This window comes from Meles meles, chromosome 11 (genome assembly GCF_922984935.1).
Source record: "Meles meles chromosome 11, mMelMel3.1 paternal haplotype, whole genome shotgun sequence".
Taxonomy (NCBI): Eukaryota; Metazoa; Chordata; class Mammalia; order Carnivora; family Mustelidae; genus Meles; species Meles meles.
Window position 1 is genome coordinate 32,888,819 of NC_060076.1, and position 21,987 is coordinate 32,910,805.

Sequence of the window (21,987 nt, forward strand, 5' to 3'; positions counted from 1 at the left end):
AGTCTGGTGGGGGAAATTAGGGGCTCTCAGTCCATGCCCTAAGCTCTGGACACCCCAGCACCAAAGGGTGTGAGAACGCAGGCGGCATCTTCGGCCGCCCCTTCGGGCTCGATTAGGGCCTCCCCAGACACCCGCACAGAACAGAAGAGCATAGGTTGCAGGTGCCTCTAGGACGCCTCGGTGTCGAGCTCGCAGCTAAGACCTTCCCAGCCAGACCTCCCGGTAGCAGTCCCAAACGACCGTGCAGGAAGCGCTCGGCGGAGCGGCGGCGGCCACGGCGTGTGCCAGCACGCAGTCCTCGTTCCCCCAGCCCCTGTCCCCGGGGGCTCAGGTCCCCGGCGGTCGGCGGACAGCGGTGGCCCGCTCGGCGGAGGGCCCGGGGCGCGTGTGTGCGTGTGCTGGGAAGACGGCCCTCCCGGCGGCCGCCCCTGCGCCAGCGCCTCCCCCTCCCCCGGCGCGCACGGCCCGTCCCCGTCCCCGGAGGCGGCCCGAACCGCCGCCGAGCAGCCTCGCCTTCGCCTCCCGCGTTTCCTGCCGCCCGCCCTCCCCCGACCGGGCTCCCGGGGCTGCCGCGGAGCAGCTCCCGGCGGGAGAGCGGTTCAGAGCGCGCACGGGGGCGGGCGGAGGCGGCCTGGTTCGGGGTGGCCGCGCCGGAGAGAGGCGCGCGCGAAGACGCCAGCCCCCCTCTCCGCGTTCGCTCTCTCGCTCCCCGCCTCCCGCACTCCGCTCGCTCCCACCCCTTCCCGGCGTGATTGATCCGTCACGGGCGCCGCCGCTGCCGCCGTTCTAAGCCGAGCCGGAGCCGGAGCCCGAGCCGGAGCCGGAGCCGGAGCCGGGGCCGGAGCCGGAGCCGGGGCCGGGGCCGGCGCCATTGCGCGGGCGCCGCGGGGAGAGCTTGGCGCGGGGCGGCGGGCCGGGCCAGGCCATGCGGGCCGAGTGAGCCGGCGCCCGCAGCCCGCGGCGCGGCATGGCTTCCCCGCGGAGCTCCGGGCAGCCCGGGCCGCCGCCGCCGCCGCCGCCGCCGCCCGCGCGCCTTCTGCTGCTCCTACTGCTGCCGCTGCTGCTGCCGCTGGCGCCCGGGGCCTGGGGCTGGGCGCGAGGTGCCCCCCGGCCGCCGCCCAGCAGCCCGCCGCTCTCCATCATGGGCCTCATGCCGCTCACCAAGGAGGTGGCCAAGGGCAGCATCGGGCGCGGCGTGCTCCCCGCCGTGGAACTGGCCATCGAGCAGATCCGCAACGAGTCGCTCCTGCGCCCCTACTTCCTCGACCTGCGGCTCTACGACACCGAGGTGAGTGTCCGGCCGCTCGCGCCGTCGGGGCTGTGGGGGGCGGTGGATGAGGGAGTGCCGAACCGAGGGAAGCTTCGACCCTTGGGCAGAGCCCTGACTGAGCCGCCTGTGCCTGCCGAGGGCACCGCGGGCTGATGCTCAGTGCTCAAGCCGGGGTCCCTCCGGGCTTGGCTGGCACAGCTGGTACCAAGATTTGCTGAGCATCTCCATCCTCTGGGAGTGTGTGTGTGTGTGTGTGTGTGTGTGTGTGTGTGTGTGTGTGTGTTGGAGGCTGGGGGACAAAAAGACGGGTTTCCTTTGACCAGAGAAGGAGTGCAGAAGATGGGGACTGGACCCTCTGAAAGGCCTGCAGTGGTTGCCCCTGCCCAGGTCCCGCCGGTGGGGCTGTGGACTGCCGGGTGGGAGAAACAGGCGCATTGACTGCAAACTGGGCCACCCGGGGCTAGAAAGGCCATGGCCTGCTCGCGGGCCCCCAGGAGAGTCCGGCCGCGCTTTGAGGTCCGGAGGGCTCCGGGACCCGAGGGGCGCGCAGGAGGGCTGGGCGCGTCGTGCGCGCAGGCGGCTTGGAACCCGCACGGCGCGGGCAGGTGTGGGGCCGCCGGCTCTAAAAGGGTGCTGCTTGAATGTGCCCGGCGCTGCCTGCAGCCGGAGCGATTTTATGGGGAAGACTCCCCCTCGGTTTAGTTGCTCAGAGAGTGCCCGAGCAGGTCCCGCTGCGGACGCGCGGGGGTGTCCGGCATCGCCGCTGCTGTTGGCCCTGCGGCTGCAGGCGCAGTTTCTCCGGGCGCAGACTTGGAAGCACGGACTTGGAGCGCAGCAGCGGGCCGGCTCTCTTGGCCTCCTTCTCCGAGGGGAGCCGTAGAGCCTAGAGCTTCGCCTCCCGAGCCCCTCCTCACACCCGTAGCTCGGGTTCTGGCTGAAGCCCCAGCGCGGACCTGCACGGCCTGCACGGCTGCTGGAGGGGTTCTGGAGGAGTGATCGCCCGCGCGCGAGGTCGGGTTTGCGAGTTTTTCCGGACTGAGGGAGCCCCTCGGCTCCTGCCGCGGTGTCTGAGACGCGGCCTGAAGGGGGCAGTGATTTCCTGTGCAGTGCGCTCTGTTGGCGCCTTCAACACCGCGCCAAGCCGGGCCGCGCGCCGGGCTTGACCCCCCGGCTTCCCGGAGCTCCCCGGGAGCTTCTGCTCCGGCCCAGGTGCCTCTCCTCCTACCCGTCGGAGGGGAGGTCTGCGCTGCCTGTGCAGCCCAGACTCCGCTTCCTTCTCTGCCTGACCCTTTTTTTGTGTGTCCCCTGAGAAAGAGCAGAAATCTGGATGGCATCTTTATTCCCCGCCTCCCCCTTCACTGATGAACCAGCCTGCTCTGCGCTGTAAATAAAAGGTGAAGGAACGTGTGGCAGTTGGTGGCGGTGCGCGCAGGCTGCTGCAAGCGGAGAGCCTTCCTTGGCCCCGGGAGATGCAAGCTGGGGGGCTGAGCAGAGCTAACCGGGTGTGGAATTATTTCTGAATGACATTCTCATCGCCCTCATCTTTGCGCGAACATTTTAAGTTTTCCTGGGGACTGTCTGGCATGCAGCAATGCACAGCGCCCTTCAGTTCTGACCTCACCGCTGGTTCCCTGTTGTCTCCATACATACTCTTTGGGAAGGGACAGGAAAGAGCCGGCTCTTTGGAAACATTTGTAGCCAGGGCAGCCCCGCTTGCATCATCACCAAATGTCAGCTGCACAAGGTTTTCATCACCAGTTTATTCCCTTCACAAAGCTTCCCTGAAAGAGATTTCACATGATATTGTTTGTGGCAGTGCAAGGATGGGTGCTTGGCTTCAGGGTGTGGGTTGAAGCTTTTATGTGTATTTTTTCAAGTGTGTCTCGATGACTTTCTGAGTGAGAGGGCCCAAAGGCGAGAGGATAAGGCTCCCAGCTGGAGGGTATCAGCTGAAAGCAGCGTGGGAAGGAGGGCACGGGGTAATCGCAGCCTCACGCAAGCAGAGAAGCGTCTCCAGCTGTGCGAGGGGCACAGAGCACGGGTTTTGGGGTGGGTCAGACCTGGGTTCTAGTCAGACGCCAGTTACCTGCCTCTTGGGTGACCTTGAGTGGGGTCATTGGATCTGTCTCAGCCTAGATTCTCGCATCTGGAAAAGTGGGGTTGTCGCATGTACTTGGTCAGCTGGTGATGTGACGCTCCAGGGGATAAGGGCCCCGAGTGGAGAGTGCCCTGAGCTGGCCGCCCGGCAGCCAGGGCTCCCTCCGACATGCTGGAAGCACCCACGAAATGTTTCCTGCCTCCCTGCCTTTGTTTTCCTCTGGAGTGGTCCACAAGTAAGATGTTGCTGCGTTAGGTGTGATGAAATAGTCATGGCTAAACACGGAGGCTGCTTATTTTGTTTTTCTCGCTTCTGAAGTCTCATGAAGGGTCAGCGAAGTTATCACCAGAAAAAATTAATTCTGGTTTATGAGCAAGTACGTATGTTAACTCCTGCCGTGGGCTGTCATGTCTGGGAGAACGTGCAGGTGGTATAATACTTCATTTTTTCAAGTGGCTCATCTCCATAGGACAGGTGCTTTCTTGCTGAGCCGGAGTAAAGGAGTGCTCCATTTGTGGGTCATGGCAGCAAGATCCACAGTGATTCGAAGGGTCGTTGGGGCCTGTGTTAGAGTGTCTGGTTCAGACACTCTAACTGTTCAGACGGGTCTTTGCGGAGTGTGTGTACTCCTAATCCCTTCCCCGGCCCTGTCATTAGACTTGAACACAAGACGGATGTGGTGAATGGATTTTGGCTGGCTTTGCTGCCATTTGCTGTCACTCAATGGCCAGAGGCTGTGAGCAGCCAGGAGGGACCTGGGTCCACTTAGTCTTCAAAGAGATGGAAATTTACCAAGTAATGGGTTAATCTGACCACTGGGAGAGCCTCTCTCAATAAAGGACCCTCCTGCCTGAATTTCTGTAGGTTGACCCTCTTACTGTAATTAGAATAACAATAGAATGTTCAAAGCCCCACTCAGTGCCTTGTGTTCCTAAAAATGAAACATCCCACCAAAGCATCTGCCCAGTTAAGACCTCTTTTCCCTGCTGTAGATAAAATCCATATCCCAAAGTAGAGCTGAGTATATATAAAACACCAGTGAGACAGCTGAACATACAAATAAAAAAAAGCATCAGAAACCATATAGAGGCATGGACGTTACTATATCAAGAACCTGGGTTATTGCAATTTTGTGTATTACATTTTAGCTCTGAGCTTCCTGGCAGTCAAGGTAAAAAGGTGAAAATGGTGGGTTACATTACGCGTTTGATTAAAATATTCCGAAGGACGACATCTTTTTAAAAAAGTTTCGCAGGAGATTCAGAATGTCGTTCACCTGTTGTTTCTCATTCTGCAGTAGCCAGATTAATAAAATTAAATAATAACCAAGGGATGAGTTAAGAAATAGTGTTTTCTACTTTGATTAAAGGAATGTTCATTTTAGAAAAAAGGAAAATTAGAAGCATGAAGAAAAATAATAATGGCTCATAATCACCTGTACAAAGACAATTACACCTAATTACCTGTATTTCATTCTAGTTGCTAGTTTTTACTATTTTAGGTACTTGAGATCTCACTCTTTGTGCCCTTTTATATTTTGTTTCATTAATTTAACGTTATATTGAGGGTACTCCCCCATGTCCTCAATTGCAAAGATGATTTCGTGTGGCTGCATACTATTCTATCCTACAATCCTATCTTATTTACGGTGTAGCATAAATATTAAGTCATTCCCCTATTGTCAGATGTATATGTTTTCCCACTTGTTACTAGTTTAAATTATTATGTGATAAACTTAGGGAAAGTTCAGGGAGCCAAGGGAGCACATTCTAGGTGTGCACCTGTCAGGAAGCTAGCTTGCTGCAGGGATCTAGCTTGGAAAATCCAGGGGCAGCCTAGCGGTAGGTGAGTGTGTCCTTCCCTTGAGCAGCTTTGCTAAATATCTGTTCTCTCATTCACGGTGGATGCTTTAGAAAGAGCCCAGGCAACTGGTGGAGGGAGGCTGAGCTTTTCAAGGATGTATGAGTCCAGTTCAGCAGGCACTAATTGAGCACCTACTACAGTCACTGGTGCTGCAGAAGGGAACAAAACCCAGTCTTGGGCTCGAGAGAGGAGCTGGTGCATAGGCGAGAACAGGGCTCTAGTGCACAGTGGCCATTTTCAAGGTTAGCTAGAAAGGGATTGTGGTGATGACTGCACAGTTCTATGAACTTCCCAAAACCGTAGACTCATCTACTTCAAAAGAATGAGCGTTATGATATATGAATGTATTTCAATACAGCTGTTCTTAGAAATAAAAAGATAGAAAATTAGCCCTTTTCAAATCAGACTACCTCTTCTCTGTGGTTCCAGCCCCACTACCCAGCATGGTACCTGGCCCTTAGGAGGTGTATTGCTTAGGACTCCTTGCAAGTGATAGAAACGCCACTTTAACTGGTGACTGAAAAGTCCTGGAGTGGGCTGTCTTCAGGCATGGCTGAATCCAGGGACTGAAATGCAATCTTAAAAAAATCTCTCTCTCTCTTTCTCTCTCTCTGTCTCTTGGCTCTGGTTTTCTCTGTTTGGCTTGACTCTCAGGCAGGCCCTACCCATGTGGTGGCACAGATGGCCCCTACCGGCTGCAAATTTACACACTCCCAGTTCAGAGACTCCAGTAAGTTTCCCAAATGTTTCAGCCAAAGTCCCAAACTCAGCTCTCATTGGCTTGAATAGGGTCATGTGTCCATCCCCGAGCCAATGCCATGACACTGATGGTCTGGGACCTCAGCCAGCTTTTCATGGAGGGAGAGGGCAGGGAGGTCAGCCCTGCCCAACCACATGAGCAGGGAATGAAGAGAAGGTGATTCCTCGAAGGATGTCCAAGGCTGTTGAAGGTATGGACGCCAGGGGCATCTGATTATAGATGTCCACAAAGACAGGCACTGGGAAATGCTATGTTCAAGAAAGGGACCAGGCATGCCAAGGGCATTGAGAGAAAGGGAAGATCATATCTAGGTCAAGAGAGGCGTCCTGGAGGAGTGGAAATCAAGATGGGCTGGAAAGGGCCCATGTCATGTTAACATAGAGAAGCAGGGACTCAGGGAAGGGGAGGTTGGATCCTAGGAAGGAACCCTAAGATCAAAGGAGGGAGGGAGAAACAGTGTGAGGTGTCTGGGGAGCATTGACTTGTTCTGTTTTCCCCCAAGTGCAGGGAGCGTGGAGGGGTAGGGAGCCTGGCGGTGGGTGTGGAAGGCCTCGAATCACATGTTGAGAAAGTTGGGCTTTATTCTGGAACTAGGAGGAGCCGTGTGTGGGTGGTGGTTTTGAACATGGTTGTAATATGATCAGGGCCAGTGGGAAGGCAGAGCCTAGATGGTAGACAGATGAGCTGGAGACTGAGAAGCCAGGAAGCTTCTCCAGCCGTCGAAGGGCAAGATGCTGAACTTGAACGAGGTGGACAGGCAATGAGAGGATGTGGAGGAGAACAGGCAGCACTGAGACCTGCCGGGGCAGGAGGGACAACAGGGAGGTACCCATGGGGAACAGAAGGGTAGGAGTTCTGGCAGTCAAGAGTCACTGAGTCCAGGCATCACGCTGCAGGGGCGCGAGGAGGGAGCAGCCCAGCAGGGGTGAGGCTAGGCACAGAATGGCAGACTCCCTTTCAGACCCTTCAGCTCTGCAAGTTCCTTGTACCTGTTGGATGAGCTCTTCCGTACCTCAGGAGCCCTGGGTTTGTATCCCTGTTGGGTACCACTTCCCTGCTTGGTGACCCGGGGCCAGGCACTTTGCCTCCCTTTTGTCATCTATAAAATGGGGCTCACAAATGCGACCACCCTGGTAAGGTAGTCAGGTCACTGCTTGGTACCCTGCGAGTGCCCAGTAAACACCCGCTTCTGGTTGTCACCATTGCCATTAATCCTGTGCCGTAAGGGGACAATTATGCTGACCTCACAGGGCCACAAGGAAGAATGGGTATCTTGGATGTGAAACCTCACGACATGATGTAATGTAAGGCAGCATTATCTGTCATGCCGTGTGCTGATGCCACGCTGCTGAGTGGGGAGATGGAGGAAGGGGGTTCGAGCAGCCCTACTTCCCCTCTGTCGTGAATCCTGGCATGTACTCTTTCTCCCCGTGCCGAGCTCTAGCTCTGTGAGGGCAGGTCATCAGTGAGCATCTGCTGAATGGCACTGTGAGTGAGTAAATTCTAATCTCCTTTCTGAATTATCTTCCCACCGAATGAAGAGTTTGTCCCCATCACCTCTCCCCCCATGACCACAGGACTCAGGTGACCCCATCTATCAGGATTAAGTGGACTGTCAGGCTGTAGCTGCCTCCTACCTATTCCCACCCAAACCAACCCCGTGCTGCTCCCATGGGAGGGCAGTGCCCTTGGCCATGCCAACCCCCAGCCAATTCCCCAGACCCAGCCAGCCACCCATGGGGGACGGTGGGTGGAATGCACACGCTAGGGCCTGTTTAGCCCTTGGTATTGGGCTAAAAGTTCAACTTGTTAAGTTTATCTTTGACAAGGGCTTCTTCCTATGTTTGGCCTACCCTCCCCCGGGCACAGAGTACCATCAGCTTCCTCACGCAGAGATCAGCGGGGAAGTGAGCAAGCTGGAAGGGCAGGACAGCCATGAAAATAGAGATGCTGAACGGATACTTGTGGGACACACGTCTTTTGTCAGTCAGGGTGAACTAGGTCCTGCTGCTTTAACAAACAAAACCTGAAATCTCTGTTGCCTACATAATAAAATTTCTCTGTCGCTTCCCGAATTCCAGAGTGTGTTAGAAGTGCTCCTGAGGGGCTCGCCTCCAAGTGGGAACACAAGGAGCCGGGCAGATTTGGGGTGTGACTCTCCCATCCTGTGACTTCAAGAAGATGGGAGTAGGGAGGGATTCGTGGGGAAGACACCCTGGATTTTTAACCGTCTTTACTTGGAAGTGACACAGGCATTGTTGCTACTCGTATTCCGTTGACCGGAAATAGCCGCGGGTCAAGCCAGCTTCAAGGGAAGGTAGGCAGTGCGGAGGAGCAGGCGGGTGCCATGCAGACTTGTCGTTCTGGGTCCTTCAGGAAGTAGATGCCAAGACGGATATAGAAGCATAAGAGCTCTTGGAGGGGGCGGGGTGGGGATGCCCATGTAAGATACAAGAGGAGGTGGGGAGACACGCTCGACCCGTGACGCCAGGCTGATAGCTGGGAACGGAGGGTGAAGGAGAGATGGGTAGGAAGAGGCTCAGCAAGTCTGGGCCAGTCAGCGGGCTGCTCTGAGGCAAAGTCTGCCTATAGAGCGCTCCCGCATCGGACCGAATCCCTGCCCAGCTCTGTCACCGACCACAGGCTGCCTGGAGATTGTGCCCTTAGTGGAGTTAAATATGGTGACAGAGTTGAAGCTGCAGCAAAAGCCATCAGCTGTAGGTTCTGCCTGCAGAGGAGATCCGACCGGCCCACCTACAGGGCTGTGCAGGCACTACCTGCTTCTGCCTCAGTGCCCTAGGGCAGCACACTCTGGTTGATAGAACTTTCTGCAGGTCCTGTTCTAGGCTCTGCGACACAGCCGTGGATGCGACGTGAACCCTTCCCTCAAAGAGCTCACAGGCCAAGTAGCTGGTCGAAACAGACAGAAACCATTGCACGTAGCACGAGCCGAACTGTGGTAGTGCATCAGAGGAGGATGCTGGGAAGGCGACCCCTTTCTGGAGGCTCCCGTTTGGCCATTCCCTATGTTTGACTATGAATGTAAGTGGCTCCTTGTCGTTAACCTTTTTGGTTATTTAATTTGATTGTCGGAAGGTCAGAAAATTCAACGGTGTAGTTCACCCCATAAGCATCTCTATTCATCTGCTCCTTTATTTTATTCTTATTCTCTCTGCTTATGTAACAATGTAAAGGGCGGCTGGTGAGATGCCTTTCTCTCTGTACCTTTCGAGGAAAAAGCAGGTGTACCAGGCTGGAACCGTGGGGGTGTGAGCCCCACGTGGAGTTGGCGGTCTGGGTTCTGGTGCTCAGTTCTCTGTTGAGACCATGGGGAAGTTCTTGCTTCTCTCTGTGAATTGTAGCATGGCTGGAGGGGCTCTGCTCCCTTGTAAGCATGGTGAGAGCAGGTGCTGGGTGTGTCTGGCTCCCTTGTGGTTCCTTGAGGCACTGGCTCAGGGCCAGGCACAGAGCAGGAGCTCAATAAGTATTTATTGAACAAACAAATACATCTAAAAGCTTGGGATGCAGCTCTCTGGTTCTAAGAGGATTAATGGGCATAGTTTTCACAAATCGAGGTGTTCCGTATGCCAAGCCACGTGAACTTCCTGCTTGCTCTTTATTTGTTCGTCTACATTCTTGTTATTTGGTATTTTGGGGGTCTCTGTAATTGTGGAGTGCAAAGGTTACTTGCTGGATGTTTCAATAGAAGATTCTCCTTTCCCCTGACAAACATACATGGCATCTTCCAAGGTACATGAAAACTTAGGAAATAAATACTTTCCGGCATCTGAGAACTGTTATGGTTTTAGGTGGTTTATTGGAACAGTCCTCTAAAACGGCAGGTGGTGGGTATCGGAATCAGGTTGTGATATCCTATTCCCACCTCCAGGGAACGTGAGCCCCAGCAGAGGCTGGACTGGGCTCTGGTCCTAGTAGAAATTGCAGGAATGGAGCCAAGTCATCAGCCTCGGTGAGCCAGGTGGTCCCGTGACAGGTCTGGGGATAGTGAATGAAGAGGTCTCCTGGGATCCTCTGGAGAGCAAGACTTATTCCATGCTTCCTGCTCCCAGGATGGAAGCTTCTGCTCTTTATCCTTGCATGGTCAAGACCGACTCAGGAACGGGCTAACCTCAGCCTCAGGGTGACCATCTCCCTGATCTGGTTTTAGTCGGGACCCCAAATCAGATAACCCAGTTTATTAGAATCATGTGCAAAATAAGAGTAAAGCAGTTAGGAGCTGAGCTTTGGGGTCTGAGAATTCTTGCTTGAGTAATGGGCATGAACCTTGTGACACCTTTTGGGGCCGATTGGGGAATCCTTTGGCAGTTTTCCTACTTTTCTGGTCTTTCTGAGCAGTCTGCATCGCTGGAAGGATGAAGTGTTTTTGTCATCTAGAAAATTAGTGGTAGATCCAGAGTATGGAGTAAATGGATTCATCTGTCTTCATCAGTGCCCACATTCCCCAGCTGCTGGCTAAAGCAGACCCCTGTCCTGCCACTTGGCAAGGACATCATCAGTCACCATTCAGATAAAATCTAGCCAAAGAAAGACTTTGAGGAGTAATGCATTATTGCTGCTCTCGTGGCGCAGGGTCAGGAGGTGGTACAGAGAAAATGATATTTTCACACTCTGCTTATGATCCACTTGACTTTGTTCAGAGGGAACTGATTCTGAAAGCAACAGTCATCCTTATAATAATCACTATATTATCCAAATCACTTTGTTTCTAGAACTGTCCGTTCACTGAAGCTTTTTTGAGAATGCCCAGAATTCTTCCAGGGATTTAACCAGCAGGCGGGGGCCTGGAAGGCCACCCCGTGGCATGCGATCAGAGCCCATGCTTTGGCTCCCACCGAAGCTGGCGTAGACTGCCTTGACCTTGACAAGAGAGAGGGCTCCCTTGTCACTCCATACAGTGTCTTCTGGGGGTCTTCTGTGTCTTCAGTGTCTTCTGACTGACCCCTCTGAGCTCCTTGCTGGATTCTGTGAGTCCTAGAAACACTGGAAAGCCCTTGGAGAGCTTCTGATCTTGTTACAAAAGAAGAGAAAGGGAATAGAAGGTTTAGTTGCGAGCGTGCAGGGGAAGAAGAGGGTGTAGCGGCAGCAAGAACTCACCTATATTCTGGGCTCAGCATGCGTCCGTCCCTGCATCAGTCTCTTTGTAGGGTTCGCTGATGGGATCCTCGCCACATCCTGTTGGGGCAGGTGCCATCAGTGCCCTCAGGTTGCAGGTGAGGCTTGGCGGGGTCACGGGCCATGACGGCCAACCAAGCAGTGAGCTGGCATTTCAATGCAGATGGTCTGAACTTGATGCCCAAAGGTCGAGCACCAAGGGAGCGGCATCCTCCCGAGTTTCTTACCTTCCTCCCGTAGAGGCAAGTGGCACATGTTGCTGGTGGCTGCTGCTTTTCTTATTTTATTTTGTGATTTTCACGCAACCCCTCATCTCCCTCCAGCTCTGCCCCGCCCTCTCCCTTTCCCCTGTTCTACACAGCCAGCCCTGTGCTCCCTCCTCACTTTGAGCACGTCTGTCTGCACACCTGGCTCCCACAGATCCACTCTCTGCTTGCCTTGCACCTGCGGAGCTTGTCGCCTCCTGCGGTGTTTACTGGGGGTGTCAGTGTTTGTGTCTATATGTGTCTCTCCTGGATTACCTCGACGGCAGCGGTGCTGCCTCCTTTGTACTTGAGGCTTGGTGCAGGGCCTGGGCTGGGTGCGGGGCATGTGGAGATGAAGCCGCAGCCTCTGTGCTCTCAAAGGCACACAGCAAGGCTGCCTGGCATTGTCACCTTGCAGCATGAGAAGGGTGAGGGGACAGGCCAGGGGCAGGGGTTCTTCCCCAGGTGCAGAGGACAGTTAGGACCACTGACCCAGCACTCTGACCAGGTGGCCTCCCTGCCTGACACCTTCCAGAGACTCCCTTTGTTCTGGGAATAGGAACAAAACCTCTCCTGGTGGCCCTGGAGGCCCCAAGGGTCTGCCCTGCCCACTCCCCAGCCTCAGTGCTGCCTGCTCTCCCTTCCTACTCTGGACTAGACACAGGGTCCTCTCAGTTTCTAAGGTGAGTGTGCTTCCTCCCCCTGCTCTACACAGGGCCTTTGCACAAGCTGTTCCACGGTCTGGAACACTTTTGCCACCTCTGTTCATCTCTTAGACACCAGCTCAAGTGGGCTTTGTCTATCCTCCCTGATTGGGAAGAATCCTCTGCCCCATTTTCTCTGAGAATCATAAAACTTTCCTCTCTAGGGCTTACCACAATGGCATTTTTATGTTTGTTGGACTCTTTGATCCCTCTTGGTATTCTGTGTTCCCGTGGGGGACCATGAACTCCGTAAGTGCAGGAACAGCTCTGTGTGGGCTCCCTGTAGTGCCCAGCCCAGTTCCTGGCAGGTAACCGGTGCTCGGCAGATATCTGTGGGATGAATGGGTGAGAGCTGACGGGCTCCCGGGGCCGATCTGCATGTTGATAATGTCTTGCTGTGTGATTTCCCGTGCCTGTGTGGAAAAGACCGTGACATTTGGAATCAGGCATTGTGTGCCCACGTGCTGCCCCCACCACCCGCCCCACACCTTGGGCTATGCTCTGTGGAATGGGAACGCCACTGTCTCGGGGGTTCTTTTGGAGGTTGGCCTAGAATGTTCGTGTAAAGCACTGAGCACACAGGACATCGAGTAGGCGCCCACTAAATTTCACTGTCATTTATTATAATGTAAGTGAACATGTAAAATGCTGTATAGTCACATTCAGTGGGAGCGTGTATATGAGGTCAAGCAAAAAAGTGTGTGATCTGTGTGTGAGCCTCACTGGATGGGTTTTCGACATGGCTGTTTCCGACGCCATCCCTGGGTTGCCTTGACACGCACTGGGAGCTCAGGGGTGAACTTCCCTGGCTTATTGTCTCTGGTGATGCCCCCAGAGCTCTGTGTTGTCACTGCTGGCTATTGTCCCTCGCTTCACCTTGCTGCACGCTGGGCCAGCCCACGAAGACAGGCATGTCATCTGTCTGGTCCCTGCCATGTCCCAGTGCCCAGCACAGAGCCTGCAGGTGCTTGGTAATATCTGGGAGGGAATGAAGGCCTTTGTGTCCAAGCACCTCGCAAGGCCTCTGGCACATTGTAAGTGCTTAGCAAATGTTTCTTGCATGAGTGGTGCTAAACGCAATGTAAAATATAACAATTTTGGATAAAATCACAACTGTGCCCTAAATGGAGCAGAGGGAGAAGACGTTATCAGGCATCTGTGAGGAATGGATTGTTTCAGTTGAATACTGTGTTTGAAGGCTGGAGAGAAATGTCCTGATGTTTGCCTGTGATGAGACACATTTCCTTTTAGGCTCAGGACAAATCTGTTAGAGGGCAGGGCAGTGTGGTAGGAAGAGCTCTGCATGCCCCGTGGATGACCATCTCTGATACTCAGTGCTGGAGGACCCTGAACTAGTTATTCAACGTTTCTACGCCTTAGTTTTACCATCCGTAAAATGGGAATGATAATGACGTTTCCCCCCCCCCCGGCCCCGCCCCGGTTCTCCATGGAGTTATTGTAGAGATCATTGATGCGGGGAGGGGGAGAGAAGGAGCAGAGAGAAGGGAAGAGAAATAGATTAATGTGAAAGTGTTTACAAAAGTTGTAAAGAGTTACAAATATAAGAGACGCCTGAAACTAAGCACAAAGAGTAATTAATTCTGGGTTGTTCTTCTCAGGGCCTTTGGCTGTTTCCAATAACATCTTAATAAAAGACACCGAGATGTTGTTCACACGGGTGATTCATTCAACTTCCTAATAAAGAAGGAAGGCACAGTATTAGATTAGAACAGTGTGAGAGCAGAGAGGCCGGAGGCTGAGGTTTTCTGACCCTAGCTGGCACTCTTACAAAAGCGTCTAGAACGAGAGGTAGGGAACATGTCTTCCTCTCAAGCATCGGATGCCTTTGGTCATCAGAGGTCCAGCCATCCGTCTTCGGCACATGTCAGACCCAAGACCATCCACAGCCAAACTATCTCACAAGGGTCCCTGGGCAGAAATTTGGGGCCATGAGAGTGAGTGAGGGCTGTCTGCTGTGAGAAGTGATATGGGGTTCAGGCCAGCACTGCGCTGGGTGCTTTCACACGTGCACCCACGAAGAGAAGAGGTCGTAGAAAGAGCTTGGTCTTGCAGCCAGAAAGGCCAGGTCCACCCCTCATCCCTGCTGGGTGACCTGCGGTGGCCGCTTCTCTTGGGCCTCCCTTCTCCGACGTGTAACACGGAGGTTTGGGAGTGGATAACTAGCATTGTTTGTGGGGACTAGATAAAACTATGTGGACCCGCTTCCTAGTAGGTGTTCCACAGATGCCACAGGGTGGATTGCCCAGTGGGGATGTGATGCGCTTCTGTCCTGGTGTATGGTCAGGGCAGAAAGTCATAAGACTGGCCTCTGAGAGCGGCTCTGGTTCTGGTTCCTGAGGTGAGGCCCTCTGTTGTGTTTTTATTTTTTAAAAGATTTTATTTATTTTTGAGATAGAGAATGAGAACAAGCAGAGGAGAGAGGCAGAGGGTGAGGAGGAAGCAGATTCTCCACTGAGCAGGAAGCCTGATGTGGGGCTTGATCCCAGGACCCTGAGACTGTGACCTGAGCCAAAGGCAGACGCTTAACGACTGAGCCATCCAGGCACCCTCTGTTGTGTTTTAGTTTGAGTCACCTGGACGGCCCTGTCACTGCACACTTAGAAAGCCAGGGGCTTACAGTTGGGGGGAGGCAGGGACGTGGATGTCCCTGGAAGAAGGGCTGGCTCTGTATTCAGATGACATTCTGGAAGCCCTTCCCTTACTGTTAGGAAGCTTCAGGGTTGCTGGGGTCAGGAGTCCCACTGTCTGAAGAACACAGAGACCCTTGGAAGAGCAATGAGACTGACTCCCTCTGTCCGAGCTTAACACTGGCAGAGCCTCTTCTGAGGAGGGCTGGAGCCCTGAGCAGGGTCTGCTGCGGGAGAGGGCAAAATAAGTTCCCAGAGGAAGTTTGCTTGGAGTGGGGGGTGGGGTGGGGAGCCAAGGGCAGTATGGTCTGGAGGTGGGAGCTGATGCTGGAATGCCTCCTCCCCCTGCCCGCGGAGACTGTGGCTGCATGTGTGCATGCAAACTGAAGGTGCTCGGTGTCGAGAACCGTAGTCCTCAGCTTCCATCTTGGAGCCGGCACTCCCCTGTCCTGGGGTTGACCTCCTCCGGCGGGGGAGGGTCCTGCCCTGGTTTCAGTGGAGACCTCGACCTCTGTGGCAGCCATGGCAGCAGCAGGGACCCGGAGGGGCCTATCTCACGGGCTGGGCTCAGGGCACCTTGAGGGATGTAACATAGGCTTCCCCAGGATCTGGGGGGCACTGGGCCAGGTGTTGCTGGGAAGATGCCTGTCCGTGTCATCTTGGAACATTCAAAGACACGTGACCTCGTTTGTGCCCCAGTCTGGTAAAGGGAGAAGTGCAGTTGGCTTCTAATGTAGTTCTTCTGATAACCTTATTCAGTAGGTATTCTTTCAACAATTAAACGAGAATGGCGAGTTTTGTGCAGTGCCAGAGTTTACTATTTCTTCCGAATGCATCATCCGGATAACAACCTGGTAAGAGAGGAATTCTGTTAGCTCCACTTAGCGATGGGGAAACTGAGGCTCAGAATGATAAGCCCATGTGAGGCAGTAAGTGGGCACTTACCGATTTTAAGTCTTCGAGACTCTGCTTGGCACCACCTGCAGCTGCCCCTCTCCCTCTACGCTCACCAGATGGAAGGGTCTTTCGTCCTGCATTCTTGACTGGGTTTGCTGGGATCTAACCAGAAGCTGGGGGAGTCCTCCATCCTTGGAGGAGGACCCCAAGGACCAAGCCCTGGAGAGGGAGGAACCCTGGAGAGGGAGGCGTGCATAGAGATGCTCTCGGCTTCACGGATGATGAAATGCTTCCCGTGTCATCCTCCTAAGCATCTCAGGGAGGACTGCCCCAGGTGGCTGCCTGCAGGAGGAAGGCAGGTGCTCCGAGGGGCTGGAAGCTGGGGCCAGGATCTGTACTGCCGACCACTGTCCGCTGGCCACACGGGAGAGGTGACCTCATATTGGATGTGGAGCTCTGTTCAGGATCGAGCATAGAGGTCCTGCCTTGTGCCAGGCTGTGAGCATCTGGGCAGGATGGGACGTGACCCCTGCCCTTGGAGGGCTCACAGGACAGTATAGACAACTCCCAGGCAAGCAGGTGACCCTAGTGGAGTGCTTGTGAGCAAACACCAGCTCTGGAACAGGACCGCCTGGCCTCCGCTTACTAGTTGTGTTGATTTGGGGCAAACCCTGTCAGTTCCCGCCCTCCAGTGTTCTTGTCTGTACAAAGGAGGTGACGATAATACCAACTTCACAAGACAGTTACAAAAACTCACTCACTTAAGGTTTGCCAAAGACTTCAGCCCCTGGCCGATGCACAGGAAGTACCGTACCGTGTTTGTCAAATAACTGATAGGAGGCTGATTTGTACATACTCTTTGGGGAGATACAAGTAAGGGCCATGGGCACATGATGAGGAGGAGATGAACACTCACCCGTACAGCCTACAACCTGGGAGGGCTTGGCAGAGCAGCTGACCTTGAAGCTGGCCTTGAAGGACATAGGTGGAAGATATGGGAGAACCCTGTGGGGGGAGTGAGGGGAACTTTGAAAGGATGATGTTGAGCCATTCAGAGGCAGCAGGCAGCTAGGTGGCCAGCCATGAGAGACACTGTGGGGGAGGGAGCTGAAAGACCTGGAAATGCAAGCACCTTTGGGCCAGCCGTGTCTAAAAGCATATTTTAAAAATCAATCCATGCTCGCCAGAGCCTCCTGCAGGGTCCTGGCTTCTGACACTTGCTGTCAGCCCAGGCTTCCTGTTGGCTAAAGCAGAAGGACACACAGCCCTGTCACGTGGGAGCTGGGCAAGGTCATCTCCAGGGGCATCACAAAGACAAGGGCGCAGGGGAAAGAAAGGGGATCGGGCAGATTTGGGGTTAAATCTTGGCCTTGTCACTTCCTGCCGTGTGGCCCTGGGCAGACCCCTAACCCAGTGAAGCTGTTTTTCCACCTGCACAGTTGGGATGTGGGGACCCGATTTGTGGGTGGCTGGAAGGCAAGGACGAGAGGAAGCGTCCTCAGAGGCCCAGCTGGGGCTGCGCACACCGCAGATGCCTGAGAACGCTGAATGGGAACAGGACCCAGCCTCATTTGACACCACTTAGATTCAGAAGTCTGCTGTGAGACCAATCTAATTTTAACAATCAAAAAAATGACTCAGGGCCTGAAGAGGGCCCAGGAGTGATTTCAAAGCTTACTCCAAGTTGGGTCTGTAGGTGGACCTCATAGATGCACTCAGCTTTCCGTTTCCCTTAATGGCTTTCTTGATGAAGGGAAGCAGAGAGGAGCCGTGATCCGTGCTGCAATCACTGTCCTAGAAGGCCAGCAGGCAGAAGCTTGGTCGGCCGGCTTGGCTGCGCTATCGGAAGGCAGGAGACGGGCGCTCATGGCTCCGGGCTGTCTGTCCGGATGACAGGTGACCGGTGTGGCCAAAGGTATATCCTTTGGACCGGGGTTGTGCTGCCCACCATGCTGCTGCTGAGGGCCCTGTCTCTGCTCCACTGTGCCTGGATGCCTGGCAAGGATTAGGGGCTCCCTCCACCCTCCCAGCAGGAGGCTCTGGGTTTGGAGATGGGAAACTCCCCGGGGGCTTTCCTTTTGAGACCTGCCGAGTTCCAGCCCCTTTCCAGCCCGCCACAGATCACTTCTCTTCTGACCGGTGAAGGGCCGCTCCTAAAACCCATTTGGATGGAAAGAGCTTCGGAACAGAGCAACACCGTGCTTTCTCATGGCCACTGATAAAGAAGTTGATGTCGGAAGACTCAATTGGATTTTGACCAAAATGACTCCATTCTGGTGTTTGGAGAATGGGAGCCAGAACGGCTGAAAGAAAGAGGAGTGTGTTCAGAATTCAGGATGTTGGAAGGCTGGACCCCCGGGGTCTTTCTAAGGGAACTGGGGCCTCTGAGCCTCGGTTTCGTTATCTGTAAAATGGAGAGGGCACCTTCTCTGACTACCCTCCCAGGGTGATTTTATGCTTCAATCAGATAATAGCCCTGGAAAGCCCTTGAGAGAAGCCAAGAGAGGAATATCTAGGATTGTTAAGTGTTTCTGTGAGAGAGCCCTACAGTGTCAGTTGTCTGAACTCATGAGGAAGGAAATCATGAAAGTTATCAAAAAAGCAGCATTGTGAAAATAATGGGGACTAAAGTAGGTCTCATTTAGGTTTGGGGGAAGAAATAGGGCAGTGGATGTAAAGACTGAAGTGTCTATTCCTGTTTTTGAGTCAGGATTTGCTTTTCAGGGCAGAAAGTAGGCAGTTGGATTCTTTCATCCTGTGTAAGCTAGAAGTCGGAATGTCAAGAGATTTAGAACCCACCAGAGCGAGACAATAATATACCCTAAAAACATCCTGGATGTGTATAAGAAGCCAGTTTACGAGCTTTCAGATCTTCATGCGGTGTAAATAATCATAATTGGCCTAATAGTGTTAGGAAGAACACAACACGGCCACAGGCGCCCGCCGTTGTGACTTGGGGAAAAGCTAGGCGAGGAGACATCTGCAATAGAGAATATTTCAGAAGACAGCCCTGGTCCCTGCCCTGGCTGCCATGGTTTGCTTTCACCAGGGCAGCTCTTCTTGTTTGGAGCTATACAAGATCCCTCCGGAACCTGGGATGTGGGAATCCTGGCTTATTGCCGAGGCACCCTGGGAGCAGGCATGAACCTGGCTGAGTGAAGCCGTCCCTTCAGTGAGGCATCACTGACGTCCACAGGGGAGCATTCCATGGGCTTAGCTTCTGTTCTAAGCACTTGATGTGGTAAATCTTCTACTTCTCATCAAGGCCTGAAGAGATAAGCATTCTCATTGCTCCCATTTTTCAGATGAGAAGACTGAGGTATAGAGAGCTGGGAGCCTGGCAAATGTGAACTCCGTGGAGGCGTTTGACAAAATCTCTTGTAATTTCTCAACTAGGGAGAGGACATGGTCCATTTAGGTGCATCTGTTAGTTGTTTGGATATCAAACCCAGAAGGGATTAAACTGCAAGTAGCCTGGGGTGGTTGTCCTCAGGACTTGGATCTTTGCCTTTAATATCAAATATATATTCTTCCTTTAAAAGAAAGACATATATTAATTTTTTTTAAGATTTTATTTATTTATTTGACAGACAGAGATCATAAGTAGGCAGAGAGGCAGGCAGAGAGAGAGAGAGGAGGGAGCAAGCTCCCCGCTGAGCAGAGAGCCCGATGTGGGACTTGATTCCAGGACCCTGAGACCATGACTTGAGCCGAAGGCAGAGGCTTTAACCCACTGAGCCACCCAGGTACTCCCATATATTAATTCTTTAGTCAGTGATTTGAAATACTGCACATAAATATACACTATATGATATATGTATATACACAACTTAAATATTAATTCTCTGATCAGCAATTTGAATAAAGTCATAGAAGTCCTACTGCTCAATCTTGCTAAGGATATCAAACTAGCTAGAAGGACTAGCCAAAAAATATATTTTCGCTTAGTACATTCACCCTCCAAGATTCCAAGATTTCTTTTCCAGGATTCACTGTGTCAGCTGGCACTTGGGTTCAGAAAGCCAGGGACAGGACAAAGTTGATGAGGCGTAAAGGCAGTAGGTATGCAGAGACTAAGGCCCTAGTTGACTGTGACTCATTATGGATCCTGGGAGCATGTGGGGTCTGCAGCTCAGCAAATGTGTGTAAATCGGGCCACCCAGGTGGGCTGGAGTCCTGGGTCCTCTGAGGATGGCACCTTTTGGGGACTATGCTGGGAAAGGCGATGCCGGAATGACCATTGAGCACAGACTAATGCAAAGCTTTTATTGTTAACCTTGGCTTCATTTCAGGGTGCGCCCTCTCCCCCCGCCCACCAAAAGATGCTTATTAAAAGATGCCAATGGGTCTATGGGATGGTGCCCTCAGACTGGTCATGGGGAAAATCCAGTCGTCCTGAGGCCAGCAGCCTCAGGAGGGAGCTGGCGGGCAAACACAGATGAGACCCCATGGAGGAGCCAGGACTGGAACGGCTATCCTGTCCTGCAGAAGAGTTCCTTCTGCCTTGGATCAGGCAGGCTGGGGAGGGGGTGGTGAGGTGGCCGCTGGCCTTGAGGAAAGCAAGAATTTCCTCCTAAGGCCAGGGAATTCAGGTCAAGGCCACCGCACAGAACACAGATCGCTAAGGAGAGAAGCTTTGCACTGGGGCAGGGTCTCTCTCGACCACAGACACTGTTCTCACCCTGGAGTAACAGTTTTCAAAAACACAGAGTATTGCAAACTATACTGTGTTTTGATCTTTTGGGATAGGTATGCTATCTTGGAATCACAAGCCCCCTTTTCCAGAATGAGGACAAATGTACCGAGGAATAAATAGAGACCATTGAGTACTGCGGGCAATTTCTGTTTGGGACTTCTGTCAATATCGCGCTAATGGAGTCCATCTCCACGGCTGGACCTTTCCCAGCTGGGAAGGGAAATGCATACTGACAAGCTCATTTGCATCTTTTGAAAAGCCATCCTAACAACCAAGTTTCATATTCGGAGAGTTTGCATAAAAAACCCTGAGATAACTGGTAGTGTTTTTATCTTATTATAGAAGTAATTTATGTGTATTGAAGAAAATTTGTAAAATGAAAATAAAAAGAAGAAAATTAAAATCACTATCACCCTACTCTGTAACATAATCTCTGTTGATATTGTGGCATGCATCATCACACTTTTAAAAAACAAAATTCAGATTATCTGCTGCTGGTTACCTGCGCTTTTTCCCTTTAGCCGTATGTCATGAAGGGCGTTTCAGAATCTGGACCAACTTAGAGCCTCTACTCCCTATTTTAAATGACTTCCCAGTATTCCACGAGGACACGGGTTATCTGGGTAATCTTCTCTTATGGAACCTGTGAACCTCTTATGGAACTTGTGTCTGCTGCCCATGTAGCCTTGAAACAAAATATGCATGCTTCTCCACAATTCTAGTCCCTTAGACTCTAGCATTGGCTGAGTCAAAGGGGATACAAAACTCTCTCTGCCATTTCTGCAAAACTTACTCTGGACCAGAGTCAGGTGCTTCTATATGCATCACCTTGGTTAGTCTTTGTAACATAGGTAGGAACTATTATCCTTCTTTCAAGAGACAAGATCTGAGGCCTTAGAGACTTCTCCAAGACCTCAGGGGTAGGACTTAGAGGACATCATTGCCCACTTGTCTGCCTACAGGCCCTGCTTAGCCGGTTGCTAAGCCGACCTCAGACAACAACGGATGGAGTGGGGTGCTTTCCTGGAGTATATAACTGGGAGATATTATTAACTGAAACAAAAACAAAAGCTCTGCCAATTGGGCAATGGAATAAGCTTTTATTTTGTCACTTCTTTGTTTATCAGAAAGGTTGAATGTATTTCAGTGTTGAATGAGGCCTCTGATTTAGTGAATTGATTTGTCCTATCGCTTGCTTATTTTCATTAATAGCATAACTCCTTCTTACTGATTTGTGAAATTGATTTTTACATTTTTTATATTGTAAAGTAATATAAATTTAAATATATATTAATATGTGTTAATAATACATGTATTTTTCTTTTGCTTACAATAATATTTAATTTACTATTTCAATAGTTCAATAATATTTAGTTTAATATTTCAATAGTTCACCTTTTAATACATTTAGAATAGATTTTTTTATAAAGTGAACAAGCAATGATATTTCCAAACGGGCAAGCCAGTGTCCTGGTGTTATTTGTTGATAATGTATTTCTCTGCTTACTGGATAGGACAGCTTATATGTAGCCGGTCTGTTTCTGAATTTTCTGCTCTGTTTCATAGGTATGTCTGACACTTTCTGGGTTAGTGCCCCACTCTTTAAATCACCTTAGCCTCATGTCACACTGCAGTATCCAATAAGTCAAGTCCTCTCCTTTAACAATAAAAGT

General features: G+C 52.4%; 1 protein-coding gene across 1 annotated transcript in view; it reads left to right on the top strand.

Moving 5' to 3' along the window:
• Positions 1–967: 967 nt before the first annotated feature.
• The window catches only part of GABBR2 (gamma-aminobutyric acid type B receptor subunit 2), a 341,177-nt gene continuing 320,157 nt past the window's right edge, over positions 968–21,987 (top strand). Inside the window, exon 1 of the mRNA XM_046021722.1 lies at positions 968–1,288. Coding sequence (XP_045877678.1) covers positions 968–1,288 — 321 coding nt within the window. The remainder of the gene's footprint in view (positions 1,289–21,987) is intronic.